The sequence below is a fragment of the Bombina bombina genome, chromosome 4, assembly GCF_027579735.1.
Source record: "Bombina bombina isolate aBomBom1 chromosome 4, aBomBom1.pri, whole genome shotgun sequence".
Taxonomy (NCBI): Eukaryota; Metazoa; Chordata; class Amphibia; order Anura; family Bombinatoridae; genus Bombina; species Bombina bombina.
The window spans coordinates 9,509,898-9,531,601 of NC_069502.1; the positions used below are offsets into that span (position 1 = coordinate 9,509,898).

Genomic DNA, 21,704 nt, shown 5'->3' on the forward strand with positions numbered 1-21,704 from the left:
CAGGTATAGGTCTCACCATATGACAGGTGGCACAGATACATAGCTGATATCAGGTATAGGTCTCACCCTATGACAGGTGGCACAGATACATAGCTGATATCAGGTATAGGTCTCACCATATGACAGGTGGCACAGATACATAGCTGATATCAGGTATAGGTCTCACCATATGACAGGTGGCACAGATACATAGCTGATATCAGTTATAGGTCTCACCCTATGACAGGCGGCACAGATACAGAACTGATATCAGGTATAGGTCTCACCCTATGACAGGCGGCACAGATACATAGCTGATATTAGTTATAGGTCTCACCCTATGACAGGCGGCACAGATACAGAACTGATATCAGGTATAGGTCTCACCCTATGACATGCGGCACACATACACAACTGATATCAGGTATAGGTCTCACCCTATGACATGCGGCACAGATACACAACTGATATCAGGTATAGGTCTCACCCTATGACATGCGGCACAGATACACAACTGATATCAGGTATAGGTCTCACCCTATGACAGGCGGCACAGATATAGAACTGATATTGGTTATAGGTCTCACCCTATGACATGCGGCACAGATACACAACTGATATCAGGTATAGGTCTCACCCTATGACAGGCGGCACAGATATAGAACTGATATTAGTTATAGGTCTCACCCTATGACATGCGGCACAGATACAGAACTGATATCAGGTATAGGTCTCACCCTATGACAGGCGGCACAGATACAGAACTGATATCAGGTATAGGTCTCACCCTATGACAGGCGGCACAGATATAGAACTGATATCAGGTATAGGTCTCACCATATGACAGGCGGCACAGATACAGAACTGATATCAGGTATAGGTCTCACCCTACAAGAGGCGGCACAGATACAGAACTGATATCAGGTATAGGTCTCACCCTATGACAGGCGGCACAGATACAGAACTGATATCAGGTATAGGTCTCACCCTATGACAGGCGGCACAGATACACAACTGATATCAGGTATAGGTCTCACCCTATGACAGGCGGCACAGATACATAGCTGATATCAGGTATAGGTCTCACCCTATGACAGGCGGCACAGATACACAACTGATATCAGGTATAGGTCTCACCATATGACAGGCGGCACAGATACAGAACTGATATTAGGTATAGAACTCACCCTACAAGAGGCGGCACAGATACAGAACTGATATCAGGTATAGGTCTCACCATATGACAGGCGGCACAGATACAGAACTGATATCAGGTATAGGTCTCAACCTACAAGAGGCGGCACAGATACAGAACTGATATCAGGTATAGGTCTCACCATATGACAGGCGGCACAGATACAGAACTGATATCAGGTATAGGTCTCACCCTATGACAGGCGGCACAGATATAGAACTGATATCAGGTATAGGTCTCACCATATGACAGGCGGAACAGATACATAGCTGATATCAGGTATAGGTCTCACCCTATGACAGGCGGCACAGATACAGAACTGATATCAGGTATAGGTCTCACCCTACAAGAGGCGGCACAGATACAGAACTGATATCAGGTATAGGTCTCACCATATGACAGGCGGCACAGATACAGAACTGATATCAGGTATAGGTCTCACCCTATGACAGGCGGCACAGATATAGAACTGATATCAGGTATAGGTCTCACCCTATGACAGGCGGCACAGATACAGAACTGATATCAGGTATAGGTCTCACCCTATGACAGGCGGCACAGATACACAACTGATATCAGGTATAGGTCTCACCCTATGACAGGCGGCACAGATACATAGCTGATATCAGTTATAGGTCTCACTCTATGACAGGCGGCACAGATACAGAACTGATATCAGGTATAGGTCTCACCCTATGACAGACGGCACAGATATAGAACTGATATCAGGTATGGGTCTCACCCTATGACAGGCGGCACAGATACAGAACTGATATCGGGTATAGGTCTCACCCTATGACAGACGGCACAGATATAGAACTGATATCAGGTATGGGTCTCACCCTATGACAGGCGGCACAGATATAGAACTGATATCGGGTATAGGTCTCACCCTATGACAGACGGCACAGATATAGAACTGATATCAGGTATGGGTCTCACCCTATGACAGGCGGCACAGATACAGAACTGATATCAGGTATAGGTCTCACCCTATGACAGGCGGCACAGATACAGAACTGATATCAGGTATAGAACTCACCCTACAAGAGGCGGCACAGATACAGAACTGATATCAGGTATAGGTCTCACCATATGACAGGCGGCACAGATACAGAACTGATATCAGGTATAGGTCTCACCCTACAAGAGGCGGCACAGATACAGAACTGATATCAGGTATAGGTCTCACCATATGACAGGCGGCACAGATACAGAACTGATATCAGGTATAGGTCTCACCCTATGACAGGCGGCACAGATATAGAACTGATATCAGGTATAGGTCTCACCATATGACAGGCGGAACAGATACATAGCTGATATCAGGTATAGGTCTCACCCTATGACAGGCGGCACAGATATAGAACTGATATCAGGTATAGGTCTCACCATATGACAGGCGGAACAGATACATAGCTGATATCAGGTATAGGTCTCACCCTACAAGAGGCGGCACAGATACAGAACTGATATCAGGTATAGGTCTCACCCTACAAGAGGCGGCACAGATACAGAACTGATATCAGGTATAGGTCTCACCCTACAAGAGGCGGCACAGATACAGAACTGATATCAGGTATAGGTCTCACCATATGACAGGCGGCACAGATACAGAACTGATATCAGGTATAGGTCTCACCCTATGACAGGCGGCACAGATACATAGCTGATATCAGGTATAGGTCTCACCCTATGACAGGCGGCACAGATATAGAACTGATATCAGTTATAGGTCTCAACCTATGACAGGCGGCACAGATACACAACTGATATCAGGTATAGGTCTCACCCTATGACAGGCGGTACAGATACAGAACTGATATCAGGTATAGGTCTCACCCTATGACAGGCGGCACAGATACACAACTGATATCAGGTATAGGTCTCACCCTATGACAGGCGGCACAGATACATAGCTGATATCAGTTATAGGTCTCAACCTATGACAGGCGGCACAGATACACAACTGATATCAGGTATAGGTCTCACCCTACGACAGGCGGCAGAGATACAGAACTGATATCGGGTATTAGGGATCTGATATGAGTATTGTTACTGATTAGAAGCAGCGCACACACAATATTGTATCTTTACCTGGGGGCTCGAGATTGTGATCCATTGAAGTCTCTCTTTGCTCATCAAGTACTCAAATGCCAGCTCTAATCTCACCTCGGATTTATTGGGGCTCCCTGTCCCAGCATTTAGCGGCACCTAAATGAATAAAAAATAATATGCGACTCAGGGACAGATTATACCTAGTTAGTGCACAGTGAGACACCCGGCTGAGCTCTCAGCCGGTCACATTACTACACAACTTTAGTAAAATAATATATGTGACTTAGGGGCAGATTATATCTAAGAAAGAACACAAATTGCACTACTTACAAATAGAGTCAGGAACTACCTTATAATTAACTAGTATGGCTGCATTTCCAAAGATATAATCTGCAGTCAATAGTAAATGAGGTTGGGTGTTGTGTACTTTTGCACAATTGCAAACAGACTGAAGGATGTTTACACTTATAAAGCACTCACATTCCTTAGTGACTTAATGGAGGAGCAGTGTTACTCTGGCTGAGACAGTAGGTTAAAATTTCATTTTTATTTCACCATATATATTAAAAAACATAATTTATGTAAGAACTTACCTGATAAATTCATTTCTTTCATATTAGCAAGAGTCCATGAGCTAGTGACGTATGGGATATACATTCCTACCAGGAGGGGCAAAGTTTCCCAAACCTCAAAATGCCTATAAATACACTCCTCACCACACCCACAAATCAGTTTAACGAATAGCCAAGAAGTGGGGTGATAAGAAAAAAGTGCGAAAGCATATAAAATAAGGAATTGGAATAATTGTGCTTTATACAAAAAAATCATAACCACCACAAAAAGGGTGGGCCTCATGGACTCTTGCTAATATGAAAGAAATGAATTTATCAGGTAAGTTCTTACATAAATTATGTTTTCTTTCATGTAATTAGCAAGAGTCCATGAGCTAGTGACGTATGGGATAATGACTACCCAAGATGTGGATCTTTCCACGCAAGAGTCACTAGAGAGGGAGGGATAAAATAAAGACAGCCAATTCCTGCTGAAAATAATCCACACCCAAAATAAAGTTTAATGAAAAACATAAGCAGAAGATTCAGACTGAAACCGCTGCCTGAAGTACTTTTCTACCAAAAACTGCTTCAGAAGAAGAAAATACATCAAAATGGTAGAATTTAGTAAAAGTATGCAAAGAGGACCAAGTTGCTGCTTTGCAAATCTGATCAACCGAAGCTTCATTCCTAAACGCCCAGGAAGTAGAAACTGACCTGGAAGAATGAGCTGTAATCCTCTGAGGCGGAGTTTTACCCGACTCAACATAGGCAAGATGAATTAAAGATTTCAACCAAGATGCCAAAGAAATGGCAGAAGCTTTCTGGCCTTTTCTAGAACCGGAAAAGATAACAAATAGACTAGAAGTCTTTCGGAAAGATTTAGTAGCTTCAACATAATATTTCAAAGCTCTAACATCCAAAGAATGCAATGATTTCTCCTTAGAATTCTTAGGATTAGGACATAATGAAGGAACCACAATTTCTCTACTAATGTTGTTGGAATTCACAACTTTAGGTAAAAATTCAAAAGATGTTCGCAACACCGCCTTATCCTGATGAAAAATCAGAAAAGGAGACTCACAAGAAAGAGCAGATAATTCAGACACTCTTCTAGCAGAAAAGATGGCCAAAAGGAACAAAACTTTCCAAGAAAGTAATTTAATGTCCAATGAATGCATAGGTTCAAAGGGAGGAGCTTGAAGAGCTCCCAGAACCAAATTCAAACTCCAAGGAGGAGAAATTGACTTAATGACAGGTTTTATACGAACCAAAGCTCGTACAAAACAATGAATATCAGGAAGAATAGCAATCTTTCTGTGAAAAAGAACAGAAAGAGCAGAGATTTGTCCTTTCAAGGAACTTGCAGACAACCCCTTATCTAAACCATCCTGAAGAAACTGTAAAATTCTCGGTATTCTAAAAGAATGCCAAGAAAAATGATGAGAAAGACACCAAGAAATATAAGTCTTCCAGACTCTATAATATATCTCTCTAGATACAGATTTACGAGCCTGTAACATAGTATTAATCACAGAGTCAGAGAAACCTCTTTGACCAAGAATCAAGCGTTCAATCTCCATACCTTTAAATTTAAGGATTTCAGATCCTGATGGAAAAAAGGACCTTGCGACAGAAGGTCTGGTCTTAACGGAAGAGTCCACGGTTGACAAGAGGCCATCCGGACAAGATCCGCATACCAAAACCTGTGAGGCCATGCCGGAGCTACCAGCAGAACAAACGAGCATTCCTTCAGAATCTTGGAGATTACTCTTGGAAGAAGAACTAGAGGCGGAAAGATATAGGCAGGATGATACTTCCAAGGAAGTGATAATGCATCCACTGCCTCCGCCTGAGGATCCCGGGATCTGGACAGATATCTGGGAAGTTTCTTGTTTAGATGAGACACCATCAGATCTATTTCTGGAAGTTCCCACATTTGAACAATCTGAAGAAATACCTCTGGGTGAAGAGACCATTCGCCCGGATGCAACGTTTGGCGACTGAGATAATCCGCTTCCCAATTGTCTACACCTGGGATATGAACCGCAGAGATTAGACAGGAGCTGGATTCCGCCCAAACCAAAATTCGAGATACTTCTTTCATAGCCAGAGGACTGTGAGTCCCTCCTTGATGATTGATGTATGCCACAGTTGTGACATTGTCTGTCTGAAAACAAATGAACGATTCTCTCTTCAGAAGAGGCCAAAACTGAAGAGCTCTGAAAATTGCACGGAGTTCCAAAATATTGATTGGTAATCTCACCTCCTGAGATACCCAAACTCCTTGTGCCGTCAGAGATCCCCACACAGCTCCCCAACCTGTGAGACTTGCATCTGTTGAAATTACAGTCCAGGTCGGAAGCACAAAAGAAGCCCCCTGAATTAAACGATGGTGATCTGTCCACCACGTTAGAGAGTGTCGAACAATCGGTTTTAAAGATATTAATTGAGATATCTTTGTGTAATCCTTGCACCATTGATTCAGCATACAGAGCTGAAGAGGTCGCATGTGAAAACGAGCAAAGGGGATCGCGTCCAATGCAGCAGTCATAAGACCTAGAATTTCCATGCATAAGGCTACCGAAGGGAATGATTGTGACTGAAGGTTTCGACAAGCTGAAATCAATTTTAGACGTCTCTTGTCTGTTAAAGACAGAGTCATGGACACTGAATCTATCTGGAAACCCAGAAAGGTTACCCTTGACTGAGGAATCAATGAACTTTTTGGTAAATTGATCCTCCAACCATGATCTTGAAGAAACAACACAAGTCGATTCGTATGAGATTCTGCTAAATGTAAAGACTGAGCAAGTACCAAGATATCGTCCAAATAAGGAAATACCACAATACCCTGTTCTCTGATTACAGACAGAAGGGCACCGAGAACCTTTGTAAAAATTCTTGGAGCTGTAGCTAGGCCAAACGGCAGAGCCACAAACTGGTAATGCTTGTCTAGGAAAGAGAATCTCAGAAACTGATAGTGATCTGGATGAATCGGAATATGCAGATATGCATCCTGTAAATCTATTGTGGACATATAATGCCCTTGCTGAACAAAAGGCAAGATAGTCCTTACAGTTACCATCTTGAACGTTGGTATCCTTACATAACGATTCAATATTTTTAGATCCAGAACTGGTCTGAAGGAATTCTCCTTCTTTGGTACAATGAAGAGATTTGAATAAAACCCCATCCCCTATTCCGGAACTGGAACTGGCATAATTACTCCAGCCAACTCTAGATCTGAAACACAATTCAGAAATGCTTGAGCTTTCACTGGATTTACTGGGATACGGGAAAGAAAAAATCTCTTTGCAGGAGGTCTCATCTTGAAACCAATTCTGTACCCTTCTGAAACAATGTTCTGAATCCAAAGATTGTGAACAGAATTGATCCAAATTTCTTTGAAAAAATGTAACCTGCCCCCTACCAGCTGAGCTGGAATGAGGGCCGCACCTTCATGAGGACTTAGAAGCAGGCTTTGCCTTTCTAGCAGGCTTGGATTTATTCCAGACTGGAGATGGTTTCCAAACTGAAACTGCTCCTGAGGATGAAGGATTAGGCTTTTGTTCTTTGTTGAAACGAAAGGAACGAAAACGATTATTAGCCCTGTTTTTACCTTTAGATCTTTTATCCTGTGGTAAAAAAGTTCCTTTCCCACCAGTAACAGTTGAGATAATAGAATCCAACTGAAAACCAAATAATTTGTTACCCTGGAAAGAAATGGAAAGTAGAGTTGATTTAGAAGCCATATCAGCACTCCAAGTCTTAAGCCATAAAGCTCTTCTAGCTAAAATAGCTAGAGACATAAACCTGACATCAACTCTGATAATATCAAAAATGGCATCACAGATAAAATTATTAGCATGCTGAAGAAGAATAATAATATCATGAGAATCATGATGTGTTACTTGTTGCGCTAAAGTTTCCAACCAAAAAGTTGAAGCTGCAGCAACATCAGCCAAAGATATAGCAGGTCTAAGAAGATTACCTGAACACAGATAAGCTTTTCTTAGAAAGGATTCAATTTTCCTATCTAAAGGATCCTTAAATGAAGTACCATCTGACGTAGGAATAGTAGTACGTTTAGCAAGGGTAGAAATAGCCCCATCAACTTTAGGGATTTTGTCCCAAAATTCTAATCTGTCAGACGGCACAGGATATAATTGCTTAAAACGTTTAGAAGGAGTAAATGAATTACCCAATTTATCCCATTCTTTGGAAATTACTGCAGAAATAGCATTAGGAACAGGAAAAACTTCTGGAATAACCACAGGAGATTTAAATACCTTATCTAAACGTTTAGAATTAGTATCAAGAGGACCAGAATCCTCTATTTCTAAAGCAATTAGTACTTCTTTAAGTAAAGAACGAATAAATTCCATTTTAAATAAATATGAAGATTTATCAACATCAATCTCTGAGACAGAATCCTCTGAACCAGAAGAGTCATCAGAATCAGAATGATGATGTTCATTTAAAAATTCATCTGTAGGGAGAGAAGTTTTAAAAGATTTTTTACGTTTACTAGAAGGAGAATAACAGACATAGCCTTCTTTATGGATTCAGAAACAAAATCTCTTATGTTATCAGGAACATTCTGCACCTTAGATGTTGAAGGAACTGCAACAGACAATGGTACTTTACTAAAGGAAATATTATCTGCATTAACAAGTTTGTCATGACAATTAATACAAACAACAGCCGGAGGAATAGCTACCAAAAGTTTACAGCAGATACACTTAGCTTTGGTAGATCCAGCACTAGACAGCGATTTTCCTGTAGTATCTTCTGACTCAGATGCAACGTGAGACATCTTGCAATATGTAAGAGAAAAAACAACATATAAAGCAAAATTGATCAAATTCCTTAAATGACAGTTTCAGGAATGGGAAAAAATGCCAAAGAACAAGCTTCTAGCAACCAGAAGCAATGAAAAATGAGACTTAAATAATGTGGAGACAAAAGCGACGCCCATATTTTTTAGCGCCAAATAAGACGCCCACATTATTTGGCGCCTAAATGCTTTTGGCGCCAAAAATGACGCCACATCTGGAACGCCGACACTTTTGGCGCAAAATAACGTCAAAAAATGACTCAACTTCCGGCGAAACGTATGACGCCGGAAACGGAAAAGATTTTTTGCGCCAAAAAAGTCCGCGCCAAGAATGACGCAATAAAATGAAGCATTTTCAGCCCCCGTGAGCCTAACAGCCCACAGGGAAAAAGAGTCAAATTTTTGAAGGTAAGAAAAAATGATTAATTCAAATGCATTATCCCAAATATGAAACTGACTGTCTGAAAAATAAGGAATGTTGAACATTCTGAGTCAAGGCAAATAAATGTTTGAATACATATATTTAGAACTTTATAAACAAAGTGCCCAACCATAGCTTAGAGTGTCACAGAAAATAAGATTTACTTACCCCAGGACACTCATCTACATGTTTGTAGAAAGCCAAACCAGTACTGAAACAAGAATCAGCAGAAGTAATGGTATATATAAGAGTATATCGTCGATCTGAAAAGGGAGGTAAGAGATGAATCTCTACGACCGATAACAGAGAACCTATGAAATAGACCCCGTAGAAGGAGATCACTGCATTCAAATAGGCAATACTCTCCTCACATCCCTCTGACATTCACTGCACGCTGAGAGGAAAACCGGGCTCCAACTTGCTGCGGAGCGCATATCAACGTAGAATCTAGCACAAACTTACTTCACCACCTCCATCGGAGGCAAAGTTTGTAAAACTGAATTGTGGGTGTGGTGAGGGGTGTATTTATAGGCATTTTGAGGTTTGGGAAACTTTGCCCCTCCTGGTAGGAATGTATATCCCATACGTCACTAGCTCATGGACTCTTGCTAATTACATGAAAGAAATAAAGTTTAATGAAAACATAAGCAGAAGATTCAAACTGAAACCGCTGCCTGAAGTACTTTTCTATCAAAAACTGCTTCAGAAGAAGAAAACACATCAAAATGGTAGAATTTAGTAAAAGTATGCAAAGAGGACCAAGTTGCTGCTTTGCAAATCTGATCAACCGAAGCTTCATTCCTAAACGCCCAGGAAGTAGAAACTGACCTAGTAGAATGAGCTGTAATCCTTTGAGGTGGAGTTTTACCCGACTCGACATAGGCATGATGAATTAAAGATCTCAACCAAGATGCCAAAGAAATGGCAGAAGCTTTCTGGCCTTTTCTAGAACCGGAAAAGATAACAAATAGACTAGAAGTCTTTTGGAAAGACTTAGTAGCTTCAACATAATATTTCAAAGCTCTAACAACATCCAAAGAATGCAACGATTTCTCCTTAGAATTCTTAGGATTAGGACATAATGAAGGAACCACAATTTCTCTACTAATGTTGTTGGAATTCACAACCTTAGGTAAAAATTCAAAAGAAGTTCGCAACACCGCCTTATCCTGATGAAAAATCAGAAAAGGAGACTCACAAGAAAGAGCAGATAATTCATAGACTCTTCTGGCAGAAGAGATCGCCAAAAGGAAAAAAACTTTCCAAGAAAGTAATTTATGGTCCAATGAATGCATGGGTTCAAAAGGAGGAGCTTGAAGAGCCCCCAGAACCAAATTCAAACTCCAAGGAGGAGAAATTGACTTAATGACAGGTTTTATACGAACCAAAGCTTGTACAAAACAATGAATATCAGGAAGATTAGCAATCTTTCTGTGAAAAAGAACAGAAAGAGCAGAGATTTGTCCTTTCAAGGAACTTGCAGACAAACCCTTATCTAAACCATCCTGAAGAAACTGTAAAATTCTCGGTATTCTAAAAGAATGCCAAGAAAAATGATGAGAAAGTCACCAAGAAATATAAGTCTTCCAGACTCTATAATATATCTCTCTAGATACAGATTTACGAGCCTGTAACATAGTATTAATCACAGAGTCAGAGAAACCTCTTTGACCAAGAATCAAGCGTTCAATCTCCATACCTTTAAATTTAAGGATTTGAGATCCTGATGGAAAAAAGGACCTTGCGACAGAAGGTCTGGTCTTAACGGAAGAGTCCACGGTTGGCAAGAGACCATACGGACAAGATCCGCATACCAAAACCTGTGAGGCCATGCCGGAGCTACCAGCAGAACAAACGAGCATTCCTTCAGAATCTTGGAGATTACTCTTGGAAGAAGAACTAGAGGCGGAAAGATATAGGCAGGATGATACTTCCAAGGAAGTGATAATGCATCCACTGCCTGCGCCTGAGGATCCCGGGATCTGGACAGATACCTGGGAAGTTTCTTGTTTAGATGAGACGCCATCAGATCTATTTCTGGAAGTTCCCACATTTGAACAATCTGAAGAAATACCTCTGGGTGAAGAGACCATTCGCCCGGATGCAACGTTTGGCGACTGAGATAATCCGCTTCCCAATTGTCTATACCTGGGATATGAACCGCAGAGATTAGACAGGAGCTGGATTCCGCCCAAACCAGAATTCGAGATACTTCTTTCATAGCCAGAGGACTGTGAGTCCCTCCTTGATGATTGATGTATGCCACAGTTGTGACATTGTCTGTCTGAAAACAAATGAACGATTCTCTCTTCAGAAGAGGCCAAGACTGAAGAGCTCTGAAAATTGCACGGAGTTCCAAAATATTGATCGGTAATCTCACCTCCTGAGATTCCCAAACTCCTTGTGCCGTCAGAGATCCCCACACAGCTCCCCAACCTGTAAGACTTGCATCTGTTGAAATTACAGTCCAGGTCGGAAGAACAAAAGAAGCCCCCTGAATTAAACGATGGTGATCTGTCCACCACGTTAGAGAGTGTCGTACAATCGGTTTTAAAGATATTAATTGAGATATCTTTGTGTAATCCCTGCACCATTGATTCAGCATACAGAGCTGAAGAGGTCGCATGTGAAAACGAGCAAAGGGGATCGCGTCCGATGCAGCAGTCATAAGACCTAGAATTTCCATGCATAAGGCTACCGAAGGGAATGATTGTGACTGAAGGTTTCGACAAGCTGAAATCAATTTTAGACGTCTCTTGTCTGTTAAAGACAGAGTCATGGACACTGAATCTATCTGGAAACCCAGAAAGGTTACCCTTGTCTGAGGAATCAATGAACTTTTTAGTGAATTGATCCTCCAACCATGATCTTGAAGAAACAACACAAGTCGATTCGTATGAGATTCTGCTAAATGTAAAGACTGAGCAAGTACCAAGATATCGTCCAAATAAGGAAATACCACAATACCCTGTTCTCTGATTACAGACAGAAGGGCACTGAGAACCTTTGTAAAAATTCTTGGAGCTGTAGCTAGGCCAAACGGCAGAGCCACAAACTGGTAATGCTTGTCCAGGAAAGAGAATCTCAGGAACTGATAGTGATCTGGATGAATCGGAATATGCAGATATGCATCCTGTAAATCTATTGTGGACATATAATGCCCTTGCTGAACAAAAGGCAAGATAGTCCTTACAGTTACCATTTTGAATGTTGGTATCCTTACATAACGATTCAATATTTTTAGATCCAGAACTGGTCTGAAGGAATTCTCCTTCTTTGGTACAACGAAGAGATTCGAATAAAACCCCAGCCCCTGTTCCAGAACTGGAACTGGCATAATTACTCTAGCCAACTCTAGATCTGAAACACATTTCAGAAATGCTTGAGCTTTCACTGGATTTACTGGGACACGGGAAAGAAAAAATCTCTTTGCAGGAGGTCTGTACCCTTCTGAAACAATGTTCTGAATCCAAAGATTGTGAACAGAATTGATCCAAATTTCTTTGAAAAAACGTAACCTGCCCCCTACCAGCTGAGCTGGAATGAGGGCCGCACCTTCATGTGGACTTGGGAGCTGGCTTTGCTTTTCTAGAAGGCTTGGATTTATTCCAGACTGGAGATGGTTTCCAAACTGAAACTGCTCCTGAGGATGAAGGATCAGGCTTTTGTTCTTTGTTGAAACGAAAGGAACGAAAACGATTATTAGCCCTGTTTTTACCCTTAGATTTTTTATCCTGTGGTAAAAAAGTTCCTTTCCCACCAGTAACAGTTGAGATAATAGAATCCAACTGAGAACCAAATAATTTGTTACCCTGGAAAGAAAGGGAAAGTAGAGTCGATTTAGAAGACATATCAGCATTCCAAGTTTTAAGCCATAAAGCTCTTCTAGCTAAAATAGCTAGAGACATAAACCTGACATCAACTCTGATAATATCAAAAATGGCATCACAGATAAAATTATTAGCATGCTGAAGAAGAATAATAATATTATGAGAATCATGATCTGTTACTTGTTGCGCTAAAGTTTCCAACCAAAAAGTTGAAGCTGCAGCAACATCAGCCAATGATATAGCAGGTCTAAGAAGATTACCTGAACACAGATAAGCTTTTCTTAGAAAGGATTCAATTTTCCTATCTAAAGGATCCTTAAACAAAGTACCATCTGCCGTAGGAATAGTAGTACGTTTAGCAAGGGTAGAAATAGCCCCATCAACTTTAGGGATTTTGTCCCAAAATTCTAATCTGTCAGACGGCACAGGATATAATTGCTTAAAACTTTTAGAAGGAGTAAATGAATTACCCAAATTATTCCATTCTCTGGAAATTACTTCAGAAATAGCACCAGGAACAGGAAAAACTTCTGGAATAACCACAGGAGATTTAAAGACCTTATCTAAAAAAATCCGCGCCAAAAATGACGCAATAAAATGAAGCATTTTCAGCCCCCGCGAGCCTAACAGCCCACAGGGAAAAAAGTCAAATTTTTGAGGTAAGACAAAATATGATAATTTAAAGCATAATCCCAAATATGAAACTGACTGTCTGGAAATAAGGAAAGTTGAACATTCTGAGTCAAGGCAAATAAATGTTTGAATACATATATTTAGAACTTTATAAATAAAGTGCCCAACCATAGCTTAGAGTGTCACAGAAAATAAGACTTACTTACCCCAGGACACTCATCTACATGTTTGTAGAAAGCCAAACCAGTACTGAAACGAGAATCAGTAGAGGAAATGGTAAATATAAGAGTATATCGTCGATCTGAAAAGGGAGGTAAGAGATGAATCTCTACGACCGATAACAGAGAACCTTATGAAATAGACCCCGTAGAAGGAGATCACTGCATTCAATAGGCAATACTCTCCTCACATCCCTCTGACATTCACTGCACGCTGAGAGGAAAACCGGGCTCCAACTTGCTGCGGAGCGCATATCAACGTAGAATCTAGCACAAACTTACTTCACCACCTCCCTTGGAGGCAAAGTTTGTAAAACTGATTTGTGGGTGTGGTGAGGGGTGTATTTATAGGCATTTTAAGGTTTGGGAAACTTTGCCCCTCCTGGTAGGAATGTATATCCCATACGTCACTAGCTCATGGACTCTTGTTAATTACATGAAAGAAATGAAGATTTATCAGCATCAACCTCTGAGACAGAATCCTCTGAACCAGAAGAGTCATTAGAATCAGAATGATGATCATTTAAAAATTCATCTGTATAAAGAGAAGTTTTAAAAGATTTTTTATGTTTACTAGAAGGAGGAATAACAGACATAGCCTTCTTGATGGATTCAGAAACAAAATCTCTTATGTTATCAGGAACACTCTGAACATTAGATGTTGATGGAACTGCAACAGGTAATGGTACTTTACTAAAGGAAATATTATCTGCATTAACAAGTTTGTCATGACAATTAATACAAACAACAGCTGGAGGAACAGCTACCAAAAGTTTACAGCAGATACACTTAGCTTTGGTAGTTCCAGCACCAGACAGCGATTTTCCTGAAGTATCTTCTGACTCAGATGCAACGTGAGACATCTTGCAATATGTAAGAGAAAAAACAACATATAAAGCAAAATTGATCAAATTCCTTAAATGACAGTTTCAGGAATGGGAAAAAATGCCAAGGAACAAGCTTCTAGCAACCAGAAGCAATGAAAAATGAGACTTAAATAATGTGGAGATAAAAGAGACGCCCATATTGCCAAAAAATGACGCCACATCCGGAACGCCGACATTTTTGGCGCAAAAGAACGTCAAAAAATGACGCAACTTCCGGCGACACGTATGACGCCGGAAACAGAAAAAATTTTTTGCGCCAAAAAAGTCCGCGCCAAGAATGACGCAATAAAATGAAGCATTTTCAGCCCCCGCGAGCCTAACAGCCCACAGGGAAAAAAAGTCAAATTTTAATTAAGGTAAGAAAAATGATTGATTCAAATGCATTATCCCAAATATGAAACTGACTGTCTGAAAATAAGGAATGTTGAACATCCTGAGTCAAGGCAAATAAATGTTTGAATACATATATTTAGAACTTTATTAAAAAAGTGCCCAACCATAGCTTAGAGTGTCACAGAAAATAAGACTTACTTACCCCAGGACACTCATCTACATGTTTGTAGAAAGCCAAACCAGTACTGAAACGAAAATCAGCAGAGGTAATGGTATATATATATATATAAGAGTATATCGTCGATCTGAAAAGGGAGGTAAGAGATGAATCTCTACGACCGATAACAGAGAACCTATGAAATAGACCCCGTAGAAGGAGATCATTGAATTCAAACAGGCAATACTCTCCTCACATCCATCTGACATTCACTGCACGCTGAGAGGAAAACCGGGCTCCAACCTGCTGCGGAGCGCATATCAACGTAGAATCTAGCACAAACTTACTTCACCACCTCCATAGGAGGCAAAGTTTGTAAAACTGATTTGTGGGTGTGGTGAGGGGTGTATTTATAGGCATTTTGAGGTTTGGGAAACTTTGCCCCTCCTGGTAGGAATGTATATCCCATACGTCACTAGCTCATGGACTCTTGCTAATTACATGAAAGAAACACAAGTCGTAACTTGCTGGGGGGGAGGAGGAGACTACCTGCTCAGTAACGGTATCAATGGACTTGCTGTAAGGCTACTCACATAGACCTAGGATGTAGGTGTTAATCCATGGTCTAAATTGTAGTTATTACGGGTGTAATACAAGTCCACAGGTTAAGAAGTTCCCTAAATTAACAGAAGGGTATAAATGAGCAGGAGTTCTGTGCACCACGGACTGATGTAATAGAAAAAAACTAAATTTATGCTCACCTGATAAATTTATTTCTTGACATGGTGAGTCCACGGATCATCAATTACTGTCGGGAATATCACTCCTGGCCAGCAGGAAGAGGCAAAGAGCACCACAGCAGAGATGTTAAGTATCACCTCCCTTCCCACAAACCCCAGTCATTCAAACGAAGGAAAAGTAGAGAAAGGAAATCACACAAGGTGCAGAGGTGCCTGAGGTTTATATAAAAAAAAAAACCTGTAGTCTGAAAAACAGGGAGGGCCATGGACTCACCGTGCCAATAAATAAATAAATTTATCAGCTAAGCATACATTTTGTTTTTTTTCTAATGACACGGTGAATTTACAGATCATCATCAATTACTGTTGGGAATCAATACCCAAGCTAGAGGACACTGATGATAAGGGAGGGACAAGACAGGGAACCTAAACAGAAGGCACCACTGCTTGCAGAACCTTTCTCCCAAAAGAAGCCTCAGCTGAGACAAAAGTGTCAAACTTATAGAATTTACAAAAAAAGAGTGCAAAGATGACCAAGTTGCCGCCTTACAAATCTGTTCTACAGAGGCCTCATTCTTAAAGGCCCAAGAAGAAGAGACAGCCCTAGTGGAATGAGCTGTAATTCTCTCGGGAGGCTGCTGTCCAGCAGTCTCATATGCCAAACGAATCATACTTCTCAACCAGAGAGAGAAAGAGAAGTGGCAGTAGCCTTCTGACCCTTTCGTTTACCAGAAAAGCAAACAAACAATGCAGAAGACTGACAAAAGTCCTTTGTAGCCTGCAGATAGATGTTCTGCTGGGCCAAAAAGTTCTAAGTTGTGCAATAGGCGTTCTTTATGAGAAAACATAATTTATGTAAGAACTTACCTGATAAATTCATTTCTTTCATATTAGCAAGAGTCCATGAGCTAGTGACGTATGGGATATACATTCCTACCAGGAGGGGCAAAGTTTCCCAAACCTCAAAATGCCTATAAATACACCCCTCACCACACCCACAAATCAGTTTAACGTATAGCCAAGAAGTGGGGTGATAAGAAAAAAGTGCGAAAGCATAAAAAATAAGGAATTGGAATAATTGTGCTTTATACAAAAAAATCATAACCACCACAAAAGGGTGGGCCTCATGGACTCTTGCTAATATGAAAGAAATTAACTTATCAGGTAAGTTCTTACATAAATTATGTTTTCTTTCATGTAATTAGCAAGAGTCCATGAGCTAGTGACGTATGGGATAATGACTACCCAAGATGTGGATCTTCCACGCAAGAGTCACTAGAGAGGGAGGGATAAAATAAAGACAGCCAATTCCGTTGAAAATAATCCACACCCAAAATAAAGTTTAAATCTTATAATGAAAAAAACTGAAATTATAAGCAGAAGAATCAAACTGAAACAGCTGCCTGAAGTACTTTTCTACCAAAAACTGCTTCAGAAGAAGAAAACACATCAAAATGGTAGAATTTAGTAAAAGTATGCAAAGAAGACCAAGTGGCTGCTTTGCAAATCTGATCAACTGAAGCTTCATTCCTATACGCCCAGGAAGTAGAAACTGACCTAGTAGAATGAGCTGTAATCCTTTGAGGCGGAGTTTTACCCGACTCGACATAGGCATGATGAAACAAAGATTTTAACCAAGATGCCAAAGAAATGGCAGAAGCCTTCTGACCTTTCCTAGAACCGGAAAAGATAACAAATAGACTAGAAGTCTTTCGGAAATCCTCAGTAGCTTCAACATAAAATTTCAAAGCTCTAACTACATCCAAAGAATGCAACGAGTTTTCCTTAGAATTCTTAGGATTAGGACACAATGAAGGAACCACAATTTCTCTACTAATGTTGTTAGAATTCACAACCTTAGGTAAAAATTTAAAAGAAGTTCGCAACACCGCCTTATCCTGATGAAAAATCAGAAAAGGAGACTCACAAGAAAGAGCAGATAATTCAGAAACTCTTCTTAGCAGAAGAGATGGCCAAAAGAAACAAAACTTTCCAAGAAAGTAATTTAATGTCTAGCGAATGCATAGGTTCAAACGGAGGAGCTTGAAGAGCCCCCAGAACCAAATTCAAACTCCAAGGAGGAGAGATTGACTTAATAACAGGTTTTATACGAGCCAAAGCTTGTACAAAACAATGAATATCAGGAAGACTAGCAATCTTTCTGTGAAAAAAAGAACAGAAAGAGCAGAGATTTGACCTTTCAAGGAACTTGCAGACAAACCTTATCCAAACCATCCTGAAGAAACTGTAAAATTCTAGGAATTCTAAAAGAATGCCAAGAAAAAAGATGAGAAAAACACCAAGAAATGAAAATCTTCCAGACTCGATAATATATCTTCCTAGATACAGTTTTACGAGCCTGTAGCATAGTATTAATCACAGAGTCAGAGAAACCTCTATGATTGAGAATCAAGCGTTCAATCTCCATACCTTCAAATTGAAGGATTTGAGAACCTGATGGAAAAAAGGACCTTGCGATAGAAGGTCTGGTCTTAACGGAAGAGTCCACGGTTGGCAAGTGGCCATCCGGACAAGATCCGCATACCAAAACCTGTGAGGCCATGCTGGAGCCACCAGCAGAATAAACGAACGTTCCTTAGAATCTTGGAAAAAGAACTATAGGTGGAAAGATATAAGCAGGATGATACTTCCAAGGAAGTGACAATGCATCCACTACTTCCGCCTGAGGATCCCTGGATCTGGACAGATACCTGGGAAGCTTCTTGTTTAGATGAGAAGCCATCAGATCTATTTCTGGAAGTCCCCATATTTGAACAATCTGAAGAAATACCTCTGGGTGAAGAAACCATTCGCCCGGATGTAGTGTTTGGCGACTGAGATAATCCGCTTCCCAATTGTCTATACCTGGGATATGAACCGCAGAAATTAGACAGGAGCTGGATTCCGCCCATACAAGTATTCGAGAGACTTCTTTCATAGCCAGAGGACTGTGAGTTCCTCCTTGATGATTGACATATGCCACGGTTGTGACATCGTCCGTCTAGAAACAAATGAACGACTCTCTCTTTAGAAGAGGCCACGACTGAAGAGCTCTGAAAATTGCACGGAGTTCCAAAAATGTTGATTGGTAATCTCACCTCCTGAGAGTCCCAAACCCCTTGTGCTGTCAGAAACCCCCATACAGCTCCCCAACCTGTCAGATTTGCATCTGTTGAGATCACAGTCTAGGTTGGAGGAACAAAAAGAAGCCCCCTGAACTAAACGATGGTGATCTGTCCACCACGTCAGAGAGTGTCGAACAATCGGTTTTAAAGATATTAATTGAGATATCTTTGTATAATCCCTGCACCACTGGTTCAGCATACAGAGCTGAAGAGGTCGCATGTGAAAACGAGCAAAGGGAATCGCATCCAATGCAGCAGTCATAAGACCTAGAATTTCCATGCATAAGGCTACCGAAGGGAATGATTGAGACTGAAGGTTTCGATAAGCTGAAACCAATTTCAGACGCCTCTTGTCCGTCAGAGACAGAATCAAGAATACTGAATCCATCAGGAAACCTAAAAAGGTTACCCTTGTCTGAGGAATCAAACGAACTTTTTGGTAAATTGATCCTCCAATCATGTTCTTGAAGAAACAACACTTATAAAAGACTGAAAAGGTTCTTTCTAGAGAAAATGAGCAAAGGGAATTGAATCCAATGCTGTGGCCATAAGACCTAAAACTTCTATGCATATATAGCAACTGAAGGAAATAATAGAGACTAAAGGTACCGATAGACGGAACCCAATAACATTATCCCTTGTCTGATAGAGACAAAGACAGAGACACAAACTATCTGGAAACCTAAAAAAGGTGACCCTTGTGTGAGGGATCAAGAGCTTTAGAAAAGAAGATCCTCTAACTATGTCCTGAAGAGTAAGTGAATCATATGAGATTCCGCATCCTCAGAAAATAATCTGAATGAAAACAGAAAAATGAAAATATGCATTTATTGTATCTAATGAAAACAAATAATGCTATCAAAGACCATAAAAAGGCAAAATAGTTTGAATAAAACTCCAAAACCCGGTTCCTCAAAAGAAACTGGAAGAAATACCCCAGAAGATTCCAGGTCTGAGCAGCGCTTGAACCCCATGGGTGCCCAGCCATGCTTCAACAGTACCCAAAATATATAGGACAGAAACACAGTTAAAGAAAGTGTTAGCCTTACTGGAATAAAATCAAAGAAATTTTGGACAAAATAAATTTCAAAGAAGCCTTAACCTGCCCCTTACCAGCCAAGCTGGAATACGGCACGTACATCGCAAAATTAGGGAGCTGATTTCGAACTCCAATTATAGACATGTTACTTGGGAAAGAACTCAGGAATTTGTTCCTTAATAAGAACAACCAAACTAGTATAAGCTTAAAGTTTTAGTCTTAGAACTCAACCTTGAAGCCCAGAGTAACAGTTAAGAATTGAATCCAATTATAAAACAAATAATTGATTATCTTAGAACAAAGGAAATATGGATTTTTTTTTTTAAAAAAAATCACAAAATTCTTCTAGCTAAAAAAGCTAAAGACATAGATTAACCCTCATTTGCGAAAATATTCAATAAAATAAAGACACAAATGAAATTATTAGCATGATAGTCCGGTTTAAAGGACCAGCCAATACAGTGGACTTGCATAATCAATAAATGCAAAACAACAAGACAAATGCAACAGCACCTAGTCTAGTAAATGTTGTCCCTTTAACAATGCTAAAATAAATCATAATCTGATACTTGATCTTAAAGTAAACAGAGAAAATGAAGCAATTGCAATATCCAAATAAATCACAGGACCAAGAAAAGTACCTGAAACTAAATAATTTTCCATAAATAAGATACAACTATCTAAAGGAAAATAAATACTATTTTGCTATAGAAACAATAGCATAATTAGTAGAATTAGAGATAGCCCCAATAAATTGAAGAACCCTCCAAATTGAATTTAACTGCTGGCAAAGAATATAGTTTAAAACCTTTGAAGAAGGAATAAAAGAAAATTCTCAGCCTATTCCATTCCCTAGTATAGGGAATTGGAAAGAAAACCTCTAAAGAAATAAATAGGCAGAAATAATGTCAGCTAGTCTTAAAGAACTAGTTACCTTAATATCCAAAATAATCAACACCTTTTCAACAAAGAACAAATGTACTTTATTAATTGAAAAATAATAAAAAAGTAGATTTGTTAGTGTCAATATCTGATGAAGAAAATTTCTGAAAAAAACATCATCAGAGAAGGATAAATCAGTATGTTGTTGGTCATTTGAAACTTCAATAATTAAAAAAGAAGTGAAAAAGACCTAAAAATTTTATTAGAAGGCACGAAGTCAGACAAAGCCTTTAACATAGAATCAGAAAAATATTTCTTACAAGTCTTCTAAATATTTCTTGTAAGAAAAGAAAATATATAAAGCATAAATACTAATGGATTCCGCATGTAAAAGTATAACATAATATCTTATTACAAACCATAGCTAAAGATAAACATTTATAACATTTAAAATAAATGAACTTAGCTTTGGTAGAACTGAAACTCAGTTAAGCGTTTTTCCAAAAGTGGCTTCTGATTCAGAGTCCATTTGAGACATCTTGCAATATGTAATAGAAAAAACAACATATAAAGCAAAATTGATCAAATTCCTTAAATGACAGTTTCAGGAATGGGAAAAAAATGCCAATGAACAAGCTTCTAGCAACCAGAAGTAATAAATAATGAGACTTAAATATTGTGGAGACAACAATGACGCTCGAATTTTTTAGCGCCAAAAAAGCCGCCCACATTATTTGGCGCCTAAATGCTTTTGGCGCCAAAAATGACGCCACATCCGGTAACGCCAACATTTTTTGGCGCAAAAACGTCAAAAAA

The 21,704-nt window shown here is 39.8% G+C and overlaps 1 protein-coding gene across 1 annotated transcript in view; it reads right to left on the bottom strand.

Annotated features, from left to right (window-relative positions):
• The window catches only part of SNX17 (sorting nexin 17), a 182,998-nt gene that overhangs the window by 55,367 nt on the left and 105,927 nt on the right, over nucleotides 1-21,704 (bottom strand). Inside the window, exon 6 of the mRNA XM_053709394.1 lies at nucleotides 3,272-3,388. Within this exon, the coding sequence (XP_053565369.1) occupies nucleotides 3,272-3,388 (117 nt within the window). The remainder of the gene's footprint in view (nucleotides 1-3,271; nucleotides 3,389-21,704) is intronic.